The sequence below is a fragment of the Danio rerio genome, chromosome 3 (genome assembly GCF_052040795.2).
Source record: "Danio rerio strain M-AB ecotype USA chromosome 3, GRCz13ab, whole genome shotgun sequence".
Classification (NCBI taxonomy): Eukaryota; Metazoa; Chordata; class Actinopteri; order Cypriniformes; family Danionidae; genus Danio; species Danio rerio.
In genome coordinates, this window is record NC_141023.1 from 15,029,060 (window position 1) to 15,054,145 (window position 25,086).

General features: G+C 35.4%; 3 protein-coding genes across 4 annotated transcripts in view; 1 reads left to right on the forward strand and 2 right to left on the reverse strand.

The window, feature by feature from the left end:
• The window catches only part of doc2a (double C2-like domains, alpha), a 206,381-nt gene extending 196,378 nt beyond the window's left edge, over positions 1 to 10,003 (forward strand). For both annotated transcript variants that reach the window (XR_015480529.1, XR_015480528.1), the window contains exons 13-14: positions 9,719 to 9,805; positions 9,953 to 10,003. The gene's annotated coding sequence lies outside the window, so the exon portion shown is untranslated. The remainder of the gene's footprint in view (positions 1 to 9,718; positions 9,806 to 9,952) is intronic.
• The window catches only part of mvp (major vault protein), a 238,613-nt gene that overhangs the window by 183,939 nt on the left and 29,588 nt on the right, over positions 1 to 25,086 (reverse strand). The window lies entirely within an intron of this gene.
• On the reverse strand, positions 4,450 to 24,736 carry LOC798483 (uncharacterized). Its single transcript, XM_087244107.1, has 6 exons — positions 24,528 to 24,736; positions 21,324 to 21,657; positions 15,819 to 16,114; positions 12,990 to 13,122; positions 5,434 to 10,960; positions 4,450 to 5,201 (listed from the first exon to the last, which is right to left on the reverse strand). The coding sequence occupies exons 2-5, from the start codon at positions 21,574 to 21,576 to the stop codon at positions 10,944 to 10,946; spliced, it is 699 nt and encodes a 232-aa protein (XP_087100233.1). The 5' UTR covers positions 21,577 to 21,657; positions 24,528 to 24,736; the 3' UTR covers positions 4,450 to 5,201; positions 5,434 to 10,943.

The window sequence follows — 25,086 nt, forward strand, 5'->3', positions numbered from 1 at the left end:
ATTTTTTAGGAAAGAGCAATAGTCAGACATGCAAGGACAAAGAAAAGTCCTTTTACTTTTTTAATATATCACATTCATTGACAGAATTAAGGAAATTAAAACATCTGTGGCTTATTTTAAGTTGGATAATAAATAAAGTAACATATACTTGCATTAAAAAATACTACAGTATCTTCTATGAAATACTACAGTGTGTATTACAGTGTGTACTACAGTCATACTAAAGCCATTAATTTAATCCGTCGTTTAATTACATGGTGATACAACATAGTATTATAGTGATATAAACATATGAACAACCCAATACAGTATTAGGTTTTGCACAACTAACTGCAATAACAAACATTAGACAATCCTACAGTTTTAATAAAGAAGAGTTGTGAAATTTATATTAAATACATAATACACTTTGCCAAAGTATGGTTCAAAACCACCAGTATTATTTTGTTTGACATGCTTAGAATAACCAGAAAGGATCTTTAACATGTAACAATGTCGAAAACGGCTTTTGTGATGACCTTGGATCAGAAGGTTTAATGTGAGTTTGGTGTCTGTAGACTTCTCACTTGCTATTACAATCACAGTCAAACAAGAAGCCTGAAGCTTGCCAAGCAGACAGAGATACAGCCTCTCCTGCTTTGATCAGATTTACTGATCATGTTATTTGATTAGATTGTGTAATTAAATCCCCATAAGGTTAACTGTGTACTCCGTCTCATAGTCTCCACTAATTCCAGTCTCTTTTTGTCTTTGTGACATGTTACCGGCCTCTCTGAACCCACTTGGCCCTTTTACAAGAAGATATTTTTGAGGTTATGATGTATTAGTTTATGTACAGTAAGTAAATTTAAATTAAGGTTTAATTTAAAGGGACAATACACTCAAAAAGTGCCAAAGCGGTTTGAGATTCTACTATTGAACACAAAAGAAGATATTATGAAGAATGTTGAAAACTGGTAGCCATTGATAGCTGTAGTGTTTTTCTATTATGGATGTCGAACATTCTTTAAAATATCTTCTTTTGCCTTCAACAGAACAAACTTATATATTAAAGAAGAGTAAATGATGACTAAACCTTAATTTTTTTTTGGTTGAACAAAATTATCTAAATAATTAAAAATAATTTAATTACTTATTCGCATATGTTGGCTTGGATTTTATGTTTCTAAAGACATTATTATGTTCATGAAGGCTGCATGAGTTTAATTAAAATACATTAAGAGCTGTAAAAGAGAAATATTATTACAATTTTAAATGATTGGTTTATGTTTTTGCTTATTTTGATGTGAAATTATTCTTGTGGTGGTTTCTTTTCATTACCTAAATATCAAACAATCCTTCAGAAATCATTTTAAAGGGATAGTTCACTCAAAAACTAAATTCTGTCATCATTTACTCACCATTCACACTTGTTTCAAACCTGTTTGAGAGTTTTTTCTGCTGTTGAACACAAAAGAAGATATTTTGAGAAATGCTGCTAGCTGTCACCCATTGACTTCCTTAGTATTGTTTCCTATTTAAGTCGATTCCCAGCAATGAGCATTCCTCAAAATATCTTCCTTTGTGTTCAACAGAAGAAAGGAAATCATACATGTTTAAAACCACATGAGGAATAAATGTTGTAATATTCATTTTTTGTGTGAACTATCCCTTTAATACGCTGATTTGATGCTGAAAAAAATATTGATTTCTTAATTTTAGCTTTGAAAGGATGTATTAGAATGGAGACTGGGGACCAGGAGTGTAATTAGTCCTAGACACCAGTCAAACAGATGTCTTCAATACATCATATCAATAATGCCTTAAGGTAACCATGGTTACCAGCAGAATAATTGACACTAATGAGAAAATATTGCACACCTCTTTTACCACCCCAAGTCTGCATTATTGTCTAATAATATTATGATTCTTTGTCAGTTATTGATTGCTTACCTTATTACTACCACCTCCCCCAGAGGACAAAAAGGAATAATTTTTTGTAGATATACTGTAGTGTTTCTGAACCACACTAGGGCTGCATGATATTGGAAAAAAATGGACAATGCAATGTTTTGTTTTTCTGATTTATATTGCAATATAAATATAATTTCACCAGATCACCCTATGGAAATAATGCTCTTTAGACTGATTGGGATGATTTTGTAGGACAATGCATCTGCATAAAATATAATATACAAATTATAAGCATAGATAAACCGAAAAAAACAACAAAGAAAAGAAATAAAGCTTTATAATGTTATTCTGAGAGTTTTCAGAATTTCATGTACAGAAATTAAATAATCAAATATAAATGGATAGCACTGTATAGTCTTTATTGTACTCATGTTTTTTTTTTTATTAAATCAAAGGAATTTTTTTAGTCATCTGAACTTACATCAGTCAACTGACTAAAATATTAAGTAAAATTTTGTATATCAAAAAATTAGTGGTTTATTCCGCTGTGGCGACCTCTGATAATCAGGGACTAAGCCGAAGGAAAATTAATGAACTAAAAAATTTTGTTGAAATCTGTTTAAATTATAAATATTAATATAAAAACATTAAAACGAATTCATGGCGTTTTGTCATATCATTTTGTTACAAAAATTGCTGCCTTAATTATTTTAGTTAAATCAAATGAAATTTTGTAGTCAACTCAGCGTACACCAATCAGACTGACTCAAAATATTAACTTAAACTTTGTATAACTTAACAAATTTAGGATAAATAAACAAACTGAAATATTTGTTGACTTTTTGTAATATTTTTTTACTGAGTGTGTGTATACAAAATACAATTACTCTTTGTTAAAGCTACAATCGAGATCATTTCTTATACACAAATGGCTTGACTTTTCAATCACAGGCCTTAAAAACACAAGCAAATCAAAAAACATTCACTCTATTAAGATTAAGCTTTGCAATAATTCCACAATGTTTTGAACTGTGGTTCCTGGCCAGGTATAATGCCAACTTTCCATTGCAGATTTTGCAATGTGTCTATTGTCGATGCAATATTAATGCTGAAACAATAGATAGCCCTAAACCATGCTATAGTATAGTGTGCTATACTGTATTATTTACAACACTTTGTTGATGAATGCTACAGCATACTGTAGTATAACTATAGTAAACTGATCAACTGTAATAATAATAATAATGAGTTTTTAACTACAGCAAACTGTGGTGCATTATAACATGAGTTGTAGAATCTTAGGCACTCTTAGGTCATTTGTTTATATTAATGAAGGTGTTGTATTACTATACCATACCATGTTGTGTTGGCCGGCAGCTAGCTCTCTGCAACTCTCACACGGTTGCACACTGAAGCTAAGCAGGGCAGGTCAGTACCTGGATGAGAGACCAAATGGGAAAGCTAGATTGCTGCTGGAGTGAGGCCAACAGTTGGTCTGTGTAGGTCCTAATGCCCCAGTATAGTGAAGGGGACTCTATACTGTTAAAAAATCACAGGATGAGCATCCTGGCCTTAGCCAAATTTGCCCTCTGGTCTTTATACTATCCATCCCCAATTCATAATTGACCATATCACTCTGTCTCCTCTCCACCAATCAGCTGGTGTTGTGGATGCTGCACACTGGAGGTGGATTCCCCCAATGTGTAAAGCGCTTTGAGTGTCTAAAATATATATAAGTGTAAGGAATTATTATTATTATTATTATCATAGCAGCTACAGAATTACCACAAGAATTAATTCAAGTACTTTACTAAAGTATGGTTCAAAAACACAATATTATTTACTATAGTCTTTTTTATATTAACCAAACTATTTGATTATTTCAATTTCCTTCATTTAATTTATTTGATTAATCTAATGTGTTTACCAAATATAATTTTGTCAAAACAATCGCAGACAGAAAATCTTTGTCTTCTAACTTTAGAGCTTCATTTTCTGCTCCTCCCTTCCTGCCTGATTACTTATAATTCAATGTTTATGACATGATCCAATTTTCTAATTATGCTCGCCATGGTAAACAAAACATCCCTATATGATCATCATATGGTGAGCTTGTTTTTTTTCTATGTGTGTGTGGCATTTCTTTTCAGACGGCTTAGATTCGATCTGCCCCTCCTCTTCCCGTCTGCTGCACACAAAAAACATCCTTTTTTCACTGTCTCCATTTCAAAGCCTCAACTTTAAACCAGTCTGGTCTCCGCGGCTCCGTTAACCTGACTCTCTCACTTTCTGGCATCATCTGCTCTCCTCCAGAGTCTTTTAATAATGCATGCGGCTGTAAAATTCAAATGAGATGGATTTTTAAACACAGCAGTGAAGTCTCTTTCTCCCTCATCCTGCTGCACCCCGGTCCCTCACTGTCCTCCTCGCCTAACAACCGTTGCCCTGGAAACTGTAATGTCCTGGAGACGTATGTGATAGAGCGAAAGAGTGTCCGGCAGAGAGCAAATAATTGTTTAACAATGTGTTTTTAACGACACAACAAACACACCGGAGTGGCATAATGAGGGTCAGTTTATTCACTGTCAGTACAGAGCAGAATAAGCATCAATACCGCAAGACCTATCAAACGCTTGGCTTCCGATACAGTGTACATCGTCACATATTGTTGTTCCAAAGCAATTCATTAAGGCATGCACAGGCAGATCTGCACAAACTCAGGATTATATTAGCAAGAATCGGAGTAATCATAATGCCTCTCAAATCTATTCATGTCACAGAGGAAAAAGTCTTGAGTAGCACGGGTGCTTTCACCAAAATGCAGTTAAATTGGCAAGACCCACATGGAAATCTGATGTATGGTGATTTATGCAAATCGCATAAATGATATACAAGTTCATATTTGGATTTCCCTTGTATAATTTATATGTGGGTTGTTGAGATGATGTTGCATTTTCACTGTCACACATGACAAACATGAATATAATTACTATTGTCATCATTTCAAATGGAATAATTGCTTAAACATGCAGCATTTATTGTCCCATCGGTCCTATTGCACCTATTCCGGTCTGAGCTGGGATCGAACCAGAGATTCTTTGTATGGGAGTCGGTTGCTCTAACAAGGAGGCTAAAGACCATGGCCTCTAGCCTCTGTTGCTAGAGCACCTTTTAAGGTCAGAGGAGTGAGGTTTACCTCCATAGCACTTCGCTAGTCAGCCTCTGTTACAGTCACACCCCTAAACCTTACTCCCATCCCGGACGAGCCCCCTAAAGTAAAACACCAGTCCTACTTTACCCATACCGTTCTGAGCAGGAATCAAACCAGCAATACTTTGCATTGGCGACGGTTGCTCTTACAAGGTAGCTAAAGTCCATGGCCCCTAGCGTCCGTTGCTAATCAACTTTTAAGGTCAGAGGAGTGAGGTTTACCTCCATAGCACTTCGCTAGCCGGACTCTGTTACAGTCACACCCCTAAACCTTACTCCCATCCCGGACGAGCCCCCAAAAGTAAAACACCAGTCCTACTTTACCCATACGGTTCTGAGCAGGAATCGAACCAGAAATACTTTGCATGGACGACGGTTCCTCTTACAAGTTAGCTAAAGTCCATGGCCCCTAGCGTTCATTGCTAATCACCTTTTAAGGTCAGAGGAGTGAGGTTTACCTGCATAGCACGTCACTAGCCTGCCTCTGCTACATTCACCCCCTAAACCTCACTCTCATCCCGGACGAGCCCCCACATATAAAACACCGGTCCTACTTTACCCATCCCGGTCTGAGCTGGGATCGAACTGGTGATTCTTTGTATGGGAGTCAGTTGCTCTAACAAGAGGCTAAAGACAATGGCCTCTAGGGTCTGTCGCTAGGGCACCTTATGAGGTCAGAGGGGTGAGATTACCTGCATAACACTTCGCTATCTGGCCTTCGTTACACTCACCTCCCTAAACCTCACTCCCATCCCGGACAAGCCCTCATGTGTAACCCACTGGTCCTACTGCATCCAACACGATCTGAGCTGGGATTGAACTGGTAATTCTTTGTATGGAGTCAGTTGCTCTAACAAGAGGCTAAAGACAATGGCCTCTAGGGTCTGTCGCTAGGGCACCTTATGAGGTCAGAGGGGTGGGATTACCTGCATAACACTTCGCTATCTGGCCTTCGTTACACTCACCTCCCTAAACCTCACTCCCATCCCGAACAAGCCCTCATGTGTAACCCACTGGTCCTACTACATCCATTACGATCTGAGCTGGGATTGAACTGGTGATTCTTTGTATCGGCATTGGTTGCTCTAACAAGGGCGCTAAGGACTAGACCTTTAGCGTCTGTTGCTAGAGAACCTTTAGAGGTCAGAGGAATGGGATTACTTGCATAACACTTCGCTAGCTGGCCTTCGTTATACTCACCCCCCTAAACCTCACTCCCATCCCGGACGAGCCCCCACATGTAACCCATCGGTCCTACTACATCCCATTCTGAGCTGGGATCGAACTGGAGTCGGTTGCTCTAACAACGAGTCTAAAGACTTTGGTCTCTAGCATCTGTCACCTTTATAGCAATTTGCTAGCCGGCCTCCGTTGCACCTTCCCCCGCTATGTATCCATCAGATTTCTATATGGGATGGCATGTTTGCGAAACACAAAAACGCATTTATTATCGACACATATATATGCTTATATATATATACTATATACTCTAAACAGCAGGTAGAATTTGTAACCCAGAGAATTGGACAACTCGGCTGGTGTCTGAAACATTTCTTCATATATTTATCACACTTGTGCAGCATAGGCCATCTGAAATCGCTGTGTAAACATGCTTGTAAAGTCGAAATGTTTAGCAAAGCACAAACGGCATACAAAACAGAGAGGGCGATCTCAAAATACACACCGATAATAATAAAAAATACTGAACGGTGATCAAATTTGTGAAAGCACTGCAGTGTTAACAGTCAAGATTTGCATTTTATGGACACTGTTCATCCCCACGGAAAGAGAGATTGTGATCACCAGACGCGGTTCAAATATGTACAGACACATATATACATACGTTGTGTATATACTCTATATATATACAAGCGTGAATGTGTAAGCTGCAGGTTAAATTTAAATAGCTGAGCAGAACTATTCAAGAGAACAAAAGTCAAGCTGGCATTCACTGACCGCACGCCGAGATGGATCAAATGTGCATGCTACGCTCATTCATATTTGATGGCTAACTGAAATGTATTAAAATGAAGATTGTAGCCCCGTCCGTTCATGAAAACCAAACCCACTGCAAGCCATAAAAATGTCAGACTCTCACTACCCAAAACACTTTGATAGTGAGGAAGATGCACATTTACAAAGTGCTACACAGCAAAGGTTTTGCCTCGTAAAAAAATAAGAGTACTTGATTTCAGAAGAGTAAGGAAGTGCCCTCGTCTCCAGGAAAAACTGTAAACATCATCACATTCTGTGTGCGAGAAACCTGAAGTCATGAGAATGAGGGATTTGTGATGGTATATGTGAAATAATTACAAATATATGAAGGGATGCATGATAATAGGAGTCATATTTGGTTGTTGGCTGATTTTTTTCTTACATTTATAGTTTGGTCCTATTTTTAGATTTGCTGTTGGATGGTTAATTTTCCTGATATTGTTTATGTGATTGAGCATGTTGTTCAATTCTTTTGTTCAATATTTTCCTATTAAATTTTTTCTTCTGGAGAAAGTCTAATTCCTTTTTAGTTTGACTGGACTAAATAAATATTGAAAATTAAAACTGAAAATGTTATATTAAAATGTAGCTCTCCAATTGGCTACAGAAGAAACTACTCTTGTCCAATGACTTGCCAGATTAACTGATTAACATAGTTAACCTTGTTAAGGTGAATAGTAGTATCTTGCAAAATGACTGGTGAAATATTAGGTACTGCCATCAAGGCAAATTAAAAAGAAATTAGTTATTAAAAACCCTTATGTTTAAGAATCATTTCACTGTTAAACAACACTTGGGAAATAGTTAAAAAAAAAGGGCTGGGTGATATGGCAAAAATGCAATCCCGATAATTATTTTCCATATTGAACGATAATGACATATATTTCAATATCATTTGTTAATGCTTCCAGATTTAAAAGAGTACCACAGCAATGACTGAAGCCACAAATATTAGAGGCTGCATTAAATGGCATAACATATTTTCAGCCAATAAATCCGTTACATCTGATATGAACACACTTTTAGACTCCCATTGTTGCACATTTTTTCGCTCTTAGATCAATATAGAGTAAAAAAGTCCAGGACTTATCATTGTTATTGACATAAATTTTGTCGCCTTTGGATGATTTCGTTTATCGGCCCAGCGCTAGTTAAAAATGTATTAAAATTTCACATAAGGGCTAATAATTTTGTTTTTTATTGTATGAGCGATAAATTATGAATCCTAATTTCTTTTATTTTGTATTTTTGACTTTTTAGCTGATATTGGAGTCTAATCATCTGAGTCATCTGTAATCTATTAGTTAGCTCAATATTAATTAATTAATTAATTTATTTATTTATTTATTTATTTATTTATTTATTTATCAGTCATCCTATTTGAAATGATATTGAAAGTATCTGCAGTTTTTATTTTTATCCAGTCTGCTCATTTAATACATTTTAGATCATTTTAAACTACTTTACATCATCAAAATCATCTCACATAATCTTTAAAAAAACATTAAATAACCCTTTAGAAATGCTCAATTTTGACAATTTTAGAATTTCTCAATTATTTTCAAGCCTAAATGTACTTTTAGTCTTTATTTATATCATTAATTTAAGTCAGTGTTTCTCAACCACGTTCCTGGAGGAAAACCGGAACTGCATGTTTTGGACATCTCCTTTGTATGTCACACCCATTTCAGGTCTTTCATGCTGTGTCCCAATTCGCATACCATCCATCCTAAAAGTATTCGAAAATAGAATTAGTAAATCCCACACCATAGTATGTTGGAAAGAGTATGCCAAAGGTTCCCGGACGGTTTACTATTCCCTAAATATTCAAACCATCCATACTCTAACCGATGATATTGCCCACAATACAGTGCGCGTTGGACATGAATTTGATTAGAACTACAAAATCGGGTAAAAAGTGTGAATAAACTACAAACATGGCGGATGCACAAGACCAATGATCAATTAGAAGGGCTTCATAAAGTTGTTTGAATGCCTGAAAATCAACATATAGCCAACTGGAACATATTTAAATCACGTTTTCCATGTTATATTTCATCTACAACAATAATGTGAAGTCAAGTCAAGATATGTTCGGACCTCTGAATGAATTCTGTATAATTATCTAAGGAAGACCTGAGGAGATTTCTCTGCGTGAATGTGAGATTATCCTGCTGCTGCTTCTCCAATAATGTAGGTAACTGAATATGAAATGTGGACAACGATTTATTAACAAGGAATTAGTATGTCCCAAAGCTTGCATACTCTTCTGTTACACACTCAAAAGTACATACTTTTCCTCCACAAAAAAAGAACATACTTTTAGGGCGAAGTATAAGTATGCAAATTGGGACGCAGCATCAGTTTCTGCTAACAAGGTGATGATCTGATTCAGGTGGGTTTGGGTAAGGAGGCATGCAAATGTGCAGTGCTGTTGCTTCTCCAGGAACGTGGTTAAGAAACACTGATTTAGATAAAAACGACATTGATCTTTTACAAATATTTTTCGTCAGTGTCAACTAATCAGCATTTCCAGTATGGGGCTAGATTTGTTAAAATCAGTGCATCCCTACACAAATGCCTTCTTAATATGCATTCATGCGCTCGTTTCCTCTTTCAGTCACAAACAGCTGGAGTCTTGGCAAGATTCTGACGTTTGGCACAGTTGGTGTGTGTGTGGTGTGTGGCCTGACCAGGAATAATCCAGGTATCATTCTGTTAACCTAAAACAAATGCGAACAAACAGCTTGTAAGCTCATGTAAAACATCCCATAACGTTCAAGAGTCTGATTCTATTGTAAACATTACAGTTGAAACACAATGAATGAATGATTTCTTCGTCTTTTTTTGTTAGCCTTGAAGGATCTGGCTGAGCACTGCTGTAAGGAAGAAGGGAGGGCATGTTGGAGAGAATCACGGTATTGGATTCTTCACACTAACACACACACACACACACACACACACACAGAGCTAGCCAATCAGAAGCCGCCCAGATCCCTCTACTGCATTCCCTCCATCTCCTCATCTCTGGGGTATCTTTTCATCTGAAGCCCCTCCTTTCCTCCTGTATCCCTCTCTCTCTCTCTCTCTCTCTCTCTCTTTATCCCTCCTTCTGTATGAAACAAAAGACCGCAGCCTCGCCTTCTCTTCACCTCTCCCTCCTTCAGTCTCTGATACATCTTTTTTTTTCCATCTATTTGTGATAACCTGCATCGTAATATCTGTGTGGGAACAAAACGAAGATCTGATGCAGTTCTTTCACACCTTTGATACAATCAGTGTGTCCAATAAGAAACGTTTAAGCCAAGAAAAAAATCTCAGTTTTGGAGGAAATATGAAAACCGAGAGCAGCTTTAATAGTAAATCTGTGGGTTGATGCCAGTGCAGAAGCCATCTGCTGCTTTATGTAATCGATCCCATCTTTTCTGGATGGATTCTGGCTTCCGAGAGATCCTATGCATGAAAATACGTCTCATAAACTGATCAATGGTTTTCGTTCTGCTTCTTCTCCTCCTTCACATCCTCGTGGGGCCTGTGACGAATGGAATGAGATCATGTTGGTGGTCTCCTCGCTGACATCATCTCCTTTGTTTAAAAAAAACAGAGGAAAAAACAAACATGCATGCCTTTGGTCGTGATCCAGGGCATTCGAAGAGATGAAGAATCAATGTTGTTGGTTTTTTTTTGATAGTTCTGAGATGATAGAAGGTAAAGATAGCATCCAGCTTCTCAGACCGAGAATAAAACAAACTGGAAAAGCATTCAAGAGCATTCAGATGTAGAGAAGAATGATGAAGAAATGATGGTCACTGGGGTCTGTTGAGGTTAAAGAACTCTGATGGCCATCAGGTCTTCAGTATTACTGAGAGAGAAGAAGAGAATTCGTTTGAGACATAACAACTTTAAATACATATAAACACTCTATTATCACTCATTCATTTATTTTCCTTTGTCTTAGCTCCTTTATTTACCAGGGGTCACCACAGCAGAATGAACTACTAACTATTCCAGTATGTTTTATGCAGCAGATGGCCCTCCAGCTGCAACCCAGTACTGGGAAACGCCCAAACACACTCATTTACACACATACACTACGGCCAATTTAGTTTATTCAATTCAGCTATACCACATGTCTTTGGACTGTCAGGAAAACTGGAGCACCCGGAGGAAATTATCCTGACAAATTTGATGAAGTTGGTTAGAATATTAAATATTAAAATGTTTTTGTTTTTTGGTAGTTCATTCCGCTGTGGCGACTTCTGATTAATTAGAGACTAAGCTGAAGGAAAATGAATGAATGATTGTTTTTGTTTTTCATTGAGGGTTAACAAATTTATGCAACAATGATGCATAAACCTTTTAAAAAAATGGACACTAGATCAAAATAAATTAAGATTTATAAAGATTTTTATTAAATGCTATTTTTTTGGTCATGATTACGGTGGTATGATGTAAAAACACAGGGGGTATATTTAAATAGCCTTTGATTGTTACAACAAGCCTTTCATTTATGTATTTGCAAAGAATTTGTATTGAAGCAAATATTGTATTTGACATTTTATAACATTCAAACCCCACATCCTCATTCCAAAGAACTCTTCTGAGTACAGTAACATCCAAAAAAAATAATAATACAATCAAAATTATATAATAATGATAATCTATTGCTTTAAACAAGTTGGTATAGTCACCCTTAGAATTACAGAAGAATTACCCACTAATCCAAACTCAAAACTACCTCCAGGATATCCAGGATGTTCAAAATAAGTAATAAAATGTTGCCATTTTTATGATATTTAATTTTAATAAATCTTGAACCATAATGAAATAGAGGGCGGCTGTGGATAAACATTTTTAACAAAGCATAAATGGGTTTTCTGAAATCTTAAAGTAGGACATAAATATATACAGCATGTCATATTTAAAATCCTCAACCAACAAGAAATCTTTTAGGATATAATACCCTGTTTAAACAAGTGAGCTGTGAAATTAACTTATTCAACTAACAATAAAAATACATTATTTTTAATCCAGACCCTGAAGTGGTCTCAGGCTAACAAACTAACAAGATCCATTAACAATCAATCTCACCTATAATCAGATCTAATCCTGACTGTGGTCTACAGCTTCAATCTGACACTGATCTAAACCCATCGCAGACTCACCAGAAATACGTGCCTCAGCCAAAAAAGTACATATTGTTGCACATCCGAGATGATCAATCCACTAGATGGCGCCATCTACATTATTGCGAATCTGAAATATGTCATTTAAGGTACATTTTTGTTGTACATTTCATATACATGTCCTTCTTGTACATGTGCATGAGCTTGTCAAATCAGCTAGTGAACCACTGACCTATACTATTCCCTAAACCCAACCAATATTGTTTTCAAAAACAAACATAAAAGAAAAGTGCACTACGACCACATAGTTTTACCTTGATTTTATATTACTTTTATCTCTTTTTTGCTTTACTGGAATCAAACATGAGGATAACACCATACAAGGTGAGCTACTGAGCAAACTGGCCAAAAGAGTAGTGAATATGGAGATAGACAAACTAATTCACTTACAATCATAGACACAATTAAGTTGCTTTGTGGTATTTATTTAGTGTTGTGCCTGTAAATAATCCTATTTCATCAATAATATGCCTCTGTAAATATCATCAGTGTAAAAAGGAACAACAGTTATTGGCATATACTGCCCCCTAGCGTTCATTTTAATTAAGTATCTGCATTCCTATGTTGAAATACTTTTTTTTGTTTGTTTCACAAAAATGTAGGCTGAAGCACATATTTTCAATGAAGTTGTGTTGACTAAATTAAATCAGCTCTAGGATTGCACTCAGTTTCACATGCTTGTTTACTCACGGTAAGCATACTCACCACCCCAGTTGATGACGATAGTAACAACGATGATGACAATCCCCCCCACCAGTGACACGATAGACAGGATCTTTGCATTCTTGCCAAGACGACGTGCACCATCCACATTACCCTGCTGAAGGCTGTTACGAGACTGACAGTGAAAAGAGAAGTTCAGTTAATAGAGGAAATACATCTAAACCAAATCAATAATTCCAATATAGTAAAATATTTTTTTTTATCTTGCTAAAATATATTTTAAATATATTTTGTTATTATGAGGCTCAATAAAATATTTTTTTTTAATTAAAAGTATACCAAAATTATTTCAAAATGTGTTTCGAGGACATTGTACAGTACAATGTTCAATTCAACTAAATTCAATTCAATTCAATGTAGATGGAGATCCAAAGTATGTGTTGTTGTAAATAAAAATAAATTAAAAAGATTTATAAGAAATGTGCTCTAAAATTGTTAGTAACAGAAATGTACAAAATATGTGCAGCTATATGAATATATTGCTGATATTTCTTTTGTTAGTGTGCTAGTCCCAATGTGTAAAGAGGAACCTTTTCCCCCTGGCTTTAGACATTTTAGACATCAAATAAAGATTTGCATTAAGCATTACATCTTTATGTATTCCTATAAAACAATTATAATCTTTTTAACTATTTCCCAGTGAATATAGCCAATAATTTCTCGTGCATTTAAACAGAAGTTATATTTATTAAAAAGTTTGGTCACCTAACATTGTTAGGTATAGAAAGATAATACATTTAAATTCAACAAGATATTGAAAAAAACGTACAAACCACAAAATTGCAACCAAATTAGTAGATTAGTTTGTATGTTTCTTTTGAATTTCATGTTTTAAATTTATTTAATAATCCTGATTAACTTATTTACTATTTCCCCCAACCTATTAATTTTGGTAATACAATTTTTTTACAAAGGTTATTGTGTTAGATTAGTTTAATTTTTAGCTTTGGAACTGACTAATCTAATGTATATGCACAGATATATTAATTTAAGGTATTCTACAGAGAATATTGAACTGTGTGTGTGTGTGTGTGTGTGTGTGTGTGTGTGTGTGTGTGCGCAATCCTATGCAAATGTCAACCATGCCATGAAAAAAATGAGGTTTTTGCCAAAATAGTGAAACCGTTTCTTCGTTTTTTGTGTAGACTTGTATTTAACAGTACTTTAAATATACTCAAAAATGTCTCTGTCAATGTTTTCAACCAATTATATTTAATTTACCAAAGTCACACAAGTGGCAATTTCACATCCATCAAATCCATAGTAAAGCTTTTTCCTTATAAATGCAAAAATGTAAAATCAAATAAAGTAAATCATGTTTTTTCTATAGTGATTCAACTTTTATCCTTTTGATAAGCATTATTTCTTTTGGGTTGTGCAGTTTAATTCACAGAATTTCGGCAAAGTATGTTGTACTGTAAACTTGCAGACTTTTTTTGTCACAACCAAAATGCATGCTTATTTTCCTAATTTAAAATAGAAAAAAATGTTTACAGATTGATATTTTTCTGCTCCCACAACTCTGTGGGTAGTTGTTTTGAAAAATATAAAGTGATGTTTCAATATATAATGTTAGCATAGACTTTCTTTGCTGATTTTACTGCAAATGTCACATCCATAAAGCTGGAATTGCTCATACACACACACACACACACACACACACACACACACACACACACACACACACACACACACACACACATATATGTACATATACACACTAACACACAAACACATATATATGTATGTGTGTGTGTGTGTGTGTGTGTGTGTATATTATATATATATATATATATAATTTTTTTTTAAATAATTTTTTTTACTTTAAAATATCATTGAAAAAATATTTTTGTACCATATAAGAAGCGATTATCGAAAACGGTAACAAATGTTTTACTTTTTTTTACTCCAATTCTCTCTCCTTGATTCTTGCATGAGTTGATTGTTGCAGTTGATTCTTGCAGTTTCAGTAGTCATGTCAAACAGTAACTAAATCTGCATACTATCATCTTAAAAACATTGCAAGATTTAGATGCTTTGTTGCCAGTGAGGACTTGTGAGAAACTTGTTCATGCTTTTATCAGCAGCAGGGGGGATTACTGTAACTGGCCTTTCCAAAAACACAGTCAGACAGTTGCTTGCAGCTCTTTCAGAACGCTGCTGCCAGGATTCTGAGCAGAAAATCAGAAAATCAGAGCACATCACTCCTGTCCTCATGTCTTTACACTGTCTCCCAGTTACATTTATAATAGTTTTAAAGTATAACTGGTTTATAAATCACTAAATGGCCTAAAGGACCTCAATACATTACATATATGGTCACTGAATACAAACTTAACAGATCACTCAGATCTTTAGGATCAAGTAAATTAGAAATTCCAAAAGTTCAGTCAAGGCAGGGTGAATCAGTCTTGAGCTACTGCTTTCAGCTTCCAGAAATGATCAGATGTGCTCCAACCATAAGACACAATCAAATCAAGACTGAAAAAATATCTGTTTAGCTGTGCCTTTACTGAATGAGCACTGTGCTACGTTTGACAGATGGCACTATTGTGCCTTTCTTTCCTTTTTCTTTCTTTTATAACCCGTTTTAACACATTTTAATTAGTTTCTATCTGTTTTCCTAGTTGATTTTATTTTCTTTTGCATGTTTATTTTATTCTTGTTTATGCAAAGCACTTTAAATTACCATAGTGTATGAAATATGCTATATAAACTTGCCTTGTTTTGCATAATGAAGTGAAAAGGTGACCAGCTTTTACTTTGCAGAAATTGTATCCATACAGCTCCTGAACACACAAACATACTCACCATCACTGAGAAGGTCAAGCCTACGATGTTGATGGGCCAGACAGGGCAGAGGCAGGCAAGAATTGCCCATACCAGAAAGTCGTTGGGTTTGGATCCGTCTCCTCCAGCGTCAGTGGCTGCGCTGGGCTGACGGCTGAGCGACGGTCGAGGTGACCCAGCATGACTCACTGACCCAGAGCGGCTGCTCAGCCTGGCGCGGCCGTTAGCGTGCGCGTGATTGGGTTTGGCGTGAAGCTGGCGAGGAGGGGAAGAAGCACTCGGCGAACTGTCTTTAGGAGCCGAGCAAACACCATTACCTGAAGAGAGAGCGAGAAACGTGAGAAAGCAGATTACATGAGTCTAAATTATAGGGCTGAATGGCATTGGAAAAATCTGATATTGCGATTTTTTTTTTTTTTTACTGATATTAATTTTGAGACATTAATACAGAACAAAGTGCTCTAGTGATTATAAAACAACAGTTTTCTGGGGAATGGAACAGTATTAAGGTACAGAAATTAAATCATCACAATGCAATAAATGCTTTTCTTACTTTCCTTTGGGTGTTTTCAGCCTAAGTATTAAAACAATTCTTAGATCAAGTAAAAATATTGTTTTGTTTTCAACTTAAGTAGAAATATAAGTCAAAATTAAGAGCTTTTCCTTAAAACAAGCAAAATGACCTGCCAGTGGGGCAGGTAAAATTACCTTATTTTGCTTAGAAATGTAAATAATTTGACAAGAAACAAGACAAAATGGAAATCTTAGTAATATTTTTTTTTTGTTTTTGCTTAAATTTCGTATAAATACAGCAATTAAATACGATTCTGTAGCTTCTGGTAAACTCTGCTAAATTCAGAGTCAACTTTGCATATCTTGCAGATGTGCATGTTGTAATATTTAGCCAATTCCATGTGTGTTCAATAAAAGAGGTCAGGAGAGAGTTTTCTTCAATGTCAAAAATATTAGTAATTTATTAGATACAAATGAATAGTTCGATGACAGAGCTAAGTGGGTTACGTTTTCCCAATGTAACACAAGAATTACATTCAGGAGGTTCGAAACTAACTTACATTTCCCTGACTCCAGCATATATACACAACTGGTATTAACAGATGGAGTTTTGGTTTGACGTCACTTATCAGTCATTCTGCAGTCCTTTGGCTGTTGCACCCAAACATACTTCCTCTTTCTGCAACCCTTCTCTGCATACCAGAACTGAACAGTTAAGTGACTTTCAATGTATTTTCAATGTATTTTCAAGCTCCTTGTGACATGTCTAGACTTCTTATTAGACAGAAGCGAAGTCTGGATCAAGGCCCCCCGCACTATATTTATTCTTTTTCTGCTATTACCCTCTTGTCAACAGTTCCTTCTAAGAAGTATGGAGAAGTATGTTTGGTTAAAATACAAAAAATCATACAAAAGAAAAAAGATTGATTAATCTGTTGTTAGTCTAAACATTTATTTCTAAGAAAAAAGACACAAAAGTAATAAAAATAACTTCCTTTTTCCCCACGCGCACATTGCTAAATTGATGCTGAAATAAAATATTGTGCAGCCCTACTATATTACAGCCTGTATATTTTTAAAGAGCAAGGCATATGGTCAATTAAAAAATGCTGCGTTGTTGTAACCCAATTTCGTCTCAAATATAAACAATTTTATTTTTTCAATTAAATTATAATTACACTTTTTTACTTAACAGTCGGTTTGTTCATGTTTGAGTTTCGACAACCCAGCATTTTTTATTTAAAATGTATTTTAAAGTGTCTTCTGATATTGTATTGGAGTCCCCCAAAACATGCATCTCTAAGGTCAGAAAACATTATAATTACAAGATGCATATAATTTCAATAATTTTCTCACGTATTTGTTGGCAAACTGGCAATCCTCGGCTCATCTTTGCTCCTAAAGGACTAGACCCCATGCCTTTTTTTGTTCCAAATCATAAATACAATCACCTCTTGAGATCATCTATTTCAAATCACATCATTTTTTAACCAATTTACCTGATTACTAGCCCTTAACTGCTTCCGTCTAAACTTTTTTGGGGGATTGTGTTGCAGGTCTGAATGACAGGAAAGGACGTATAGATTAACAAATAAAATGAAGTTGACCAGACAAAACATGAAATATTTTGTGTTCATATTGTCTGCAATTAAATACAAGTCAAAGTAAATTTGGAAATTGGAAATAATTACATAAGGCATATAATTTAACAATCATTTTGAATCTGTTTAGGACTTTCTGTATCTATTTTATTTCAAAAATGAAATGGCCATATTCATATTTCACTGACAGTAGCTAGTTATTCATATACTGTAGATCAGTATATAAGTAGATACAGTATATACATATAATGACTCATTAGAGTGATTTACAGCTAACTGACAATAACTTTATCATTTTTTTGACAATCAACTTTGCACTGAAGGACAGCTACAAGATAAACTGGAAATAATATATGTTTAAAAACCCGCATGACCTGCACTTTTAAAAGAAATGCAAATTGAGATTGTAGAGGCACAGAATCTGATTTTGTGTTGGTAGAGGGTAACCGAGCATCTGACTCATCTGCCGGTTGAGAAAAAGAAAAGAGAGAGGGGGAGGGTGCAAAAGCTGGAAAAGGAGTGAAAGTAGACTCTAAATCGCTTTATAGGGACTTTTCCACTGCATTGTGCAGTTTGGTTCGGAATGGCTCACTTTTCTATGCATTTGATACCTAGTAGTACATAATGCTTTTTTAGTACCTCCTTATAGGTGAGCTGTATCGCTACTAGAATATGGCATAAACACACTGCTGATAAGTAAGAGATAATCATTACTAGTTTGCATCTGGATTTGCAACACCAAACCAGCTCAATAATTTGCAGTTAAGCTGTTTAATAGTTAACAGTTGCCAACCAAACCAATAGTTAGCAGCAGCAGCCACTGTTTAATGGCTCATTCACACTGAATGCGTCTTTGCTTCTAAATACGATTGAAATGGCACTCAGGAATGGGTTTTAAAAAGCACATAGCAAGGTCCATGTGATGCAATATTATGGACATAATGTAATAACCACAATAAAAGACTCATTAGAAGTAGGAAAACAATATGATAAGCACATGAAGATACATTACATAACTCTGGGTATCAGGCCCGGATTGGCTAATCGGGAGGACCGGGAGAATTCCCAGTGGGCCGGTCCGTTTTTTGGCCGCGAGGGCCGGTGTCCCTAGCTCCAGAATCTGTTGCTCTCAGCAGTCACACTTTTTAAATTAATTTATTTATTTACTTGACCACAGTCTTCTTATTCATTATTTTACCGCAGCTCTGCTCTTTTTATATATAACCAGCCTGCAGGTTAATAATGATATAAGTCACCTTTCATTGTACAACTGTTGTGGTACAGTGGTTAGCACGTTAGATTACAACGTTGCCGACCCGGGTTTTTATCCTTGTCTGAGTATCTTATTATTTTCATTTTTATTGTTGAGACATATAATACTGTTAGGGTTGTTGAACATTTAAAGTTCTAAAGCAGCTGTTTTCTCAAATTAAAAAGACGTGATAGTGTAATTAGAAACTGAATTGGAAATGACCTTATTTTAATATAGTCAGTCGTGAACTGAGGTGGGCCGGTCTGAGGCTTGAAACTCCAGGGCTGAAAAGGAGTCCCACCCTGGTGGGTATCTTGATAAATCAACATCGAGAGCCTCGTCAGCCATATTATAACAGTAAATAAAACAATTGTCATGCCAACTTTCTACTATAAACGAGAGCTCGCAACGATTGCCCCGCCTCCGAGCTCTTCTCATTGGTTCACTGCTTTTGGAGCTGACAGAGATGAGCTGCACTGCATGTAAAAGTTAAGTCTTTCAGCTTGATATGGATGATGCTAAATGAGATACGCTTGCAGCCGGAAGTTAACTACAATACTTTCTATTTATTAAATTACACAATAAATTGTATTTTATTAATGTCTACCCCAACCCTCACAGTAATCTAAAAATATTATTTATTGCTATACATTGTCGTAAAAATGATGCTATATTGATGTGAGTGCCGGCAGTTGTGTCCTATCTGTACTTTACCACTTGACACAGCATCTTAAAATCACGGCGCTCACATGTGCAGCAGTTCAGAAGATGCGAGACATGAACGGAAAGGTCGAACACATCCATCAAGTTCATGTTACCATTGGAAAACAATAGAAAAGTAGCTTGTTGGAAAGGACAAACACATTCTGTGTGAACGACCCCTTTAAAAACACCAATCCATCAGCAGCATCTGTTGTATCTGTATTGTGGGTTGTTTTGTGGCTTTGTTCATGTCGTTTTTATGATGATGTCATGACTGTTAAAGTGTGCAACTATAGGGATAATCTCATCAACTTTAAGCAGTACTAAACTGCAGTGGAAATGCAAACTGAGAAATACAGAACCAAGCAAAACGAAATCGTATCAAATAACGCAGTGGAAAATGGTTTTGTCAGTCTGATTCTTGGTTTATGGCCAAATTTGGGCCTAGAATTAAAGGTATAGTTCACACAAAATGTTAATTAACACTCAAGTTTTTCAAATATTTCATGAATGTCTTTCTTCTGTTGGCCACAAAAGGAAACATTCTGAATATCTGAATGTAAAAAAGCAGCCATTGACTACCATAGAATTTTGTGTTCCTACTGTGGATGTCATGGAACCACTTGAGTGCGAGTAAATGGTGTGGAGTTGTTCATATTTGGGGTGAACTGTCTCTTTAAGGCCAGTTGGAAGGTTAACACTGAAGCAGACTGATGAAACAAAATGCTGAGAGCTCATTTTGCATCACAGCTTGTTCATCACAGTGGGACTAGGTTGATCATTAAAAACCCTCATAGCTTGACTAACCCTGTTAAAAATGTCTGTTTATTTATATATATATATATATATATATATATATATATATATATATATATATATATATATATATATATATATATATATATATATATATATATTGAATTAGATTAGGTTTTTTTTGGAATTCAACAAGGATGCATCGAGGCAAACTCAAACCAAACAGATAGTAATGGATGTTTTAACTCTGTTTGTTGGCATTTATCAGAGTTGAGCATGCTGAATCAATGCTTTTCTGCTTGTGGAATTTCTAAGAAATCACATATTGTGTTCTGGCGGTCTTCTGTGTCTGTCCTTGTTTGACAATGTGGACCTTAAATTTGTTTAAAATCACAGTTACAGATTAAAAATACTCTTGAACTTTCTATTAATCTAAAACAAAACCAATTTTTTCAACAGTGGACAATTTGGTGCATTCCTAAAACTTAATATTAAAAATAAACGGTTTGCCGTACAAATGTCCTCAAATCCAGCAGACATGGACTGATATCTGCAAAACTCTAGATTTGATGCCATTTGATCTTTAAATGACATTGGATTTTCAGGTCGACATGATTAAATACATTTTTAACTAAATTAATTCACATTTAAATATAAACAAACGCAATGAGAAATGCTTCTGAAAACAAAAGAGCACTTTACTTGTTTCCATGTTCTCGTCAATGACTGTCAGGTGGTCTTTGGGTGGGGCTTCTTGAATGTGGGCGGAGTCTACCACAGCAGGAGTAGGTGTTGTGGGAGGGGGTGGATCTTGTTGCTCACTCTTGATCGGCTGAGTGGTGTTGGCGGCGATCTCTGTATCTGTGCCCGGCTGCTGACTGCTGGTCTCTTGCTCTGGTTGTTGCTGTTCTGCAGGGGCAGCAGTGGGAACGCTGGGGTCAGGGTTTGGATCCATTCCCAAGATGCTTGTGTGAACTTTTATGTATCAAGCGTTTTGTTTAGTCCGTATGAACTGTGGGAATTTAGTGGTTGAGAACTGTTGGATCAGAACAAATGAAAACATGTAAGGCATCACTTAAATTGATGTACAAGTAAATAATGAAGGTATTTTCATCATCGATAATAGAAATTTATTTTGCTGACGAACAAAACCAAAACTACATTATTTTTCATTCTGTTCTGCTAGTAATAAGTTTTTAGGCATTTTTAAAATGCCAGTAGCAGTTGACTTTTTATTTTTAATATAATGAATCAGCAATAACACCTTTTCAATTACTGAGAAAAAGCCATCTGAATACTGGATGGCCTGAGGGTGAGTAAACTAACATGTTAATTTTTTGGTGAACAAAGTCTTTAGGCATCCATTTAGCATTTTGGAATCATTTCTGAAGCAGCACACTGTAAAAATATTCATGCTGATTTAATTTTTTTATTTTATTTAGTAGTCTAGTCATCTCAAATTACATCAATGAAATGGAATAACCATAATAGGTTATTCAGTTTGTATAACTTATTATTTTTTTTGAAAACTGATTACTTATTAAAATAAGCTAAATCAACATAAAAACAGGGCTCATACTTTACTTTAATAGTCCATTTGTTGAATTTGAGTAACATTGCATCTACATGCCAACTAATTCTCTTTAGATTAAGTAGACTGTTAGGTTGGGGTTAGGATTATTGTAAATTGACATGTACTTGCAAAGTTTCTTTCAGTCAGTTAAATGTCTGTTGAAGGAGCAGTATCAACAGATATTAAACAGACAATACTCAAATGGACCATCCAAATAGTGTTAACAAAACTTTTGTTGTCTTGACTTTTTGTCATTAATTGTTTTAATATGTTATATGCACATGATACTGAAAGATGTAATAAATTAATTGCATTTTAAAAACAATAATCAATTATTTCACTATTTTATCAGTTTTGTAAACAAATACGTTTCGATTGGGTGTGCCCAAGAAACATCTTTTAAAACATTAACAAAACACACTTGCCCAAAACCTTTGTATTGTACACTGAAAAACTGAATCATTGGAAAAAGTGGCGGCAAACATTTTATTCAAGCTAAATTTAAACAAAAAAATAAATGTAATTAAATTAATGTTCAGTTTAATTTGTTTGTTTAAATTCAGCCCATATAAATTGTTTGCAACCACTTTCCTTAAAAAATGTTAGTAAATCTAGTGAATAATTTTTTCAGTGTAATTTACATACAGTTGAAGTCAGAATTATTAGCCCCCTTTGATTTTTTTTCCTTTTTTAACTATTTCCCAAATGATGTTTAACAGAGCAAGGACATTTTCACAGTATGTCTGATAATGTTTTTTCTTCTGGAGAAAGTCTTATTTGTTTTATTCCGGCTTCAATAAAAGCAGTTTTTAATTTTTTGAAAAACATTTTAAGGTCCTTAAAATTATTAGCCCCTTTAAGCTACATTTTTTTCAATAGTCTCCAGAACAAACCATCATTATACAATAACTTGCCTAATTACCTTAACCTGCCTAGTTAACCTAATTAACCTAGTTAAGCCTTTAAATGTCACTTTAAGCTAGACGTGTCTTGAAAAATATCTAGTCAAATAATATTCAATCATCGTGACAAAGATAAAATAAATCAGTTATTAGAAATGTGTTTTTAAAACTATTATGTTTAGAAATGTGTTGAAGACATGTTCTCTCTGTTAAACAGAAATTGGTGGGGAAAATAAACAGGGGGGCTAATAATTCTGACTTCAACTGTATGTGAAAATGACGTAATAAAAACTATTCTACATGGCTGAACTTCAAAAATATTCAAAAATGTATAACAAATAACTGGAACTGGATCTGCCAATTAAGGTTTTTCTTCATTTGTCACAAATATTTGTGTCTCCCCCCGTTTGAAGGGGAAATTCATCATTGCTATTTTAAATTGCAAACTAACCCGCCTACCGCTGAAACAAACAGATAATCAAACCCCAAAGGCACGGTTTGAACTAATATTATTATATCTAAAAACAATAGCACAATATTTTAACTGAGCTATACAAAGCCACTGTGCTAACAGGAACTTGCAATGCTGTAATGTCAAGTGAGCTGAAACCAAAGATGCTGTTTCTTACATTTCAGCCTGCACCTGTTCACCTGCCGACATGTCTCTGCTTCAGAGCAGGAATCCATTCTGAGCAAGGAGCAGAAATTAAATAATAAAGCACCACAGCCAGATTTATTAGTGTACTGTCCTCTAATCCTCCTCTGCTTTCAGATCTTAAACATGACCGATTTTATAGAAAAGCAATATATATATTATATATTGGTGTCAATAAAACAGCCTCATTCAGTCACACCCAAGATTATTTAGATTTTTTGTCAAATCTTATTCTAAAAACCTTAACATATATATAATTTTTAATGGATATAAGTCATGTTGCATTTATGATTTGAAGTACATGCTGTACTTAAAAGTCCACACGACCACCGGTGTCTGAACAAAAACAAAGAGCATCAAATGACACACCCATATCTGCAACTAAAACCTTTTCTGATTTATGACAGGCAAACACATAATAAACTGTGCACCTGACTCGTGCACCATGCTGCGTTTAACATATCGCTTGAATCGATTGGATCATCAATCAATCTTACATCAATGACTTTCCCCTTTCATCCGTCTCACTCTTTGAAAATGAAAGAGGTAGCAGTCTGGAGATGAGCAGACAACACACACACGCACACACATATGGGACGCGCGCCTTTTACACGCGCATGGCAAATGATCATCATAATTCAGTGGAAATACTGTTTATAGAGCGCACACACATACAAAATACAGCAGTAAGAAAAGTGACACAGCCACATCCAGTAAATGATGCGAGAATCAAATGAAACTAAAACAGCAAGCATGCAGATCTAAAGTAAACTCACCTTAATCCAGTGCGAAAATCAGCATAATCCTTCTCATTTTGAATTGAAATGAATCCGCAGGCACGTGAAAGTTTAAAGAGGTGCTACAGAATTGAGATTTACCAGAATGAAGAATTAGTTTATTCTATCTTGTGTCTTTTTTGTATCACTATAATATAAACGTGGGCTGTTCTTCTGCATGTGATCCACTGCGGTTCTGTTTCACACTCGCGCCCGCTGTTCTTCTCCCTCACTGCGCGAACCTGTGTGCGCGTGCTCGCGACTCGGTGCTGAGCGCGTGTTTTTTTTTTTTTTTTGTGAGGTTTTCTTGTATCCAGAAAGCTCTGGATAGTGGTGATGATTTTGAATCATCTTAGGGACTCGAATCATTTGAGTCGGTTGAATTAAGTGTCTTTTTAAGGCAGGGACGTCAAACTCAATTCCTGGAGGGCCGAAGCCCTGCACAGTTTAGTTCCAACCCTGCCCCAACACACTTGTTCTTAATGCCAAATATCAGAAATGACAACAGATTGTTAAGATTAATGTCACTTAGAGCTGCACAATTAATCGAAAAAAGATC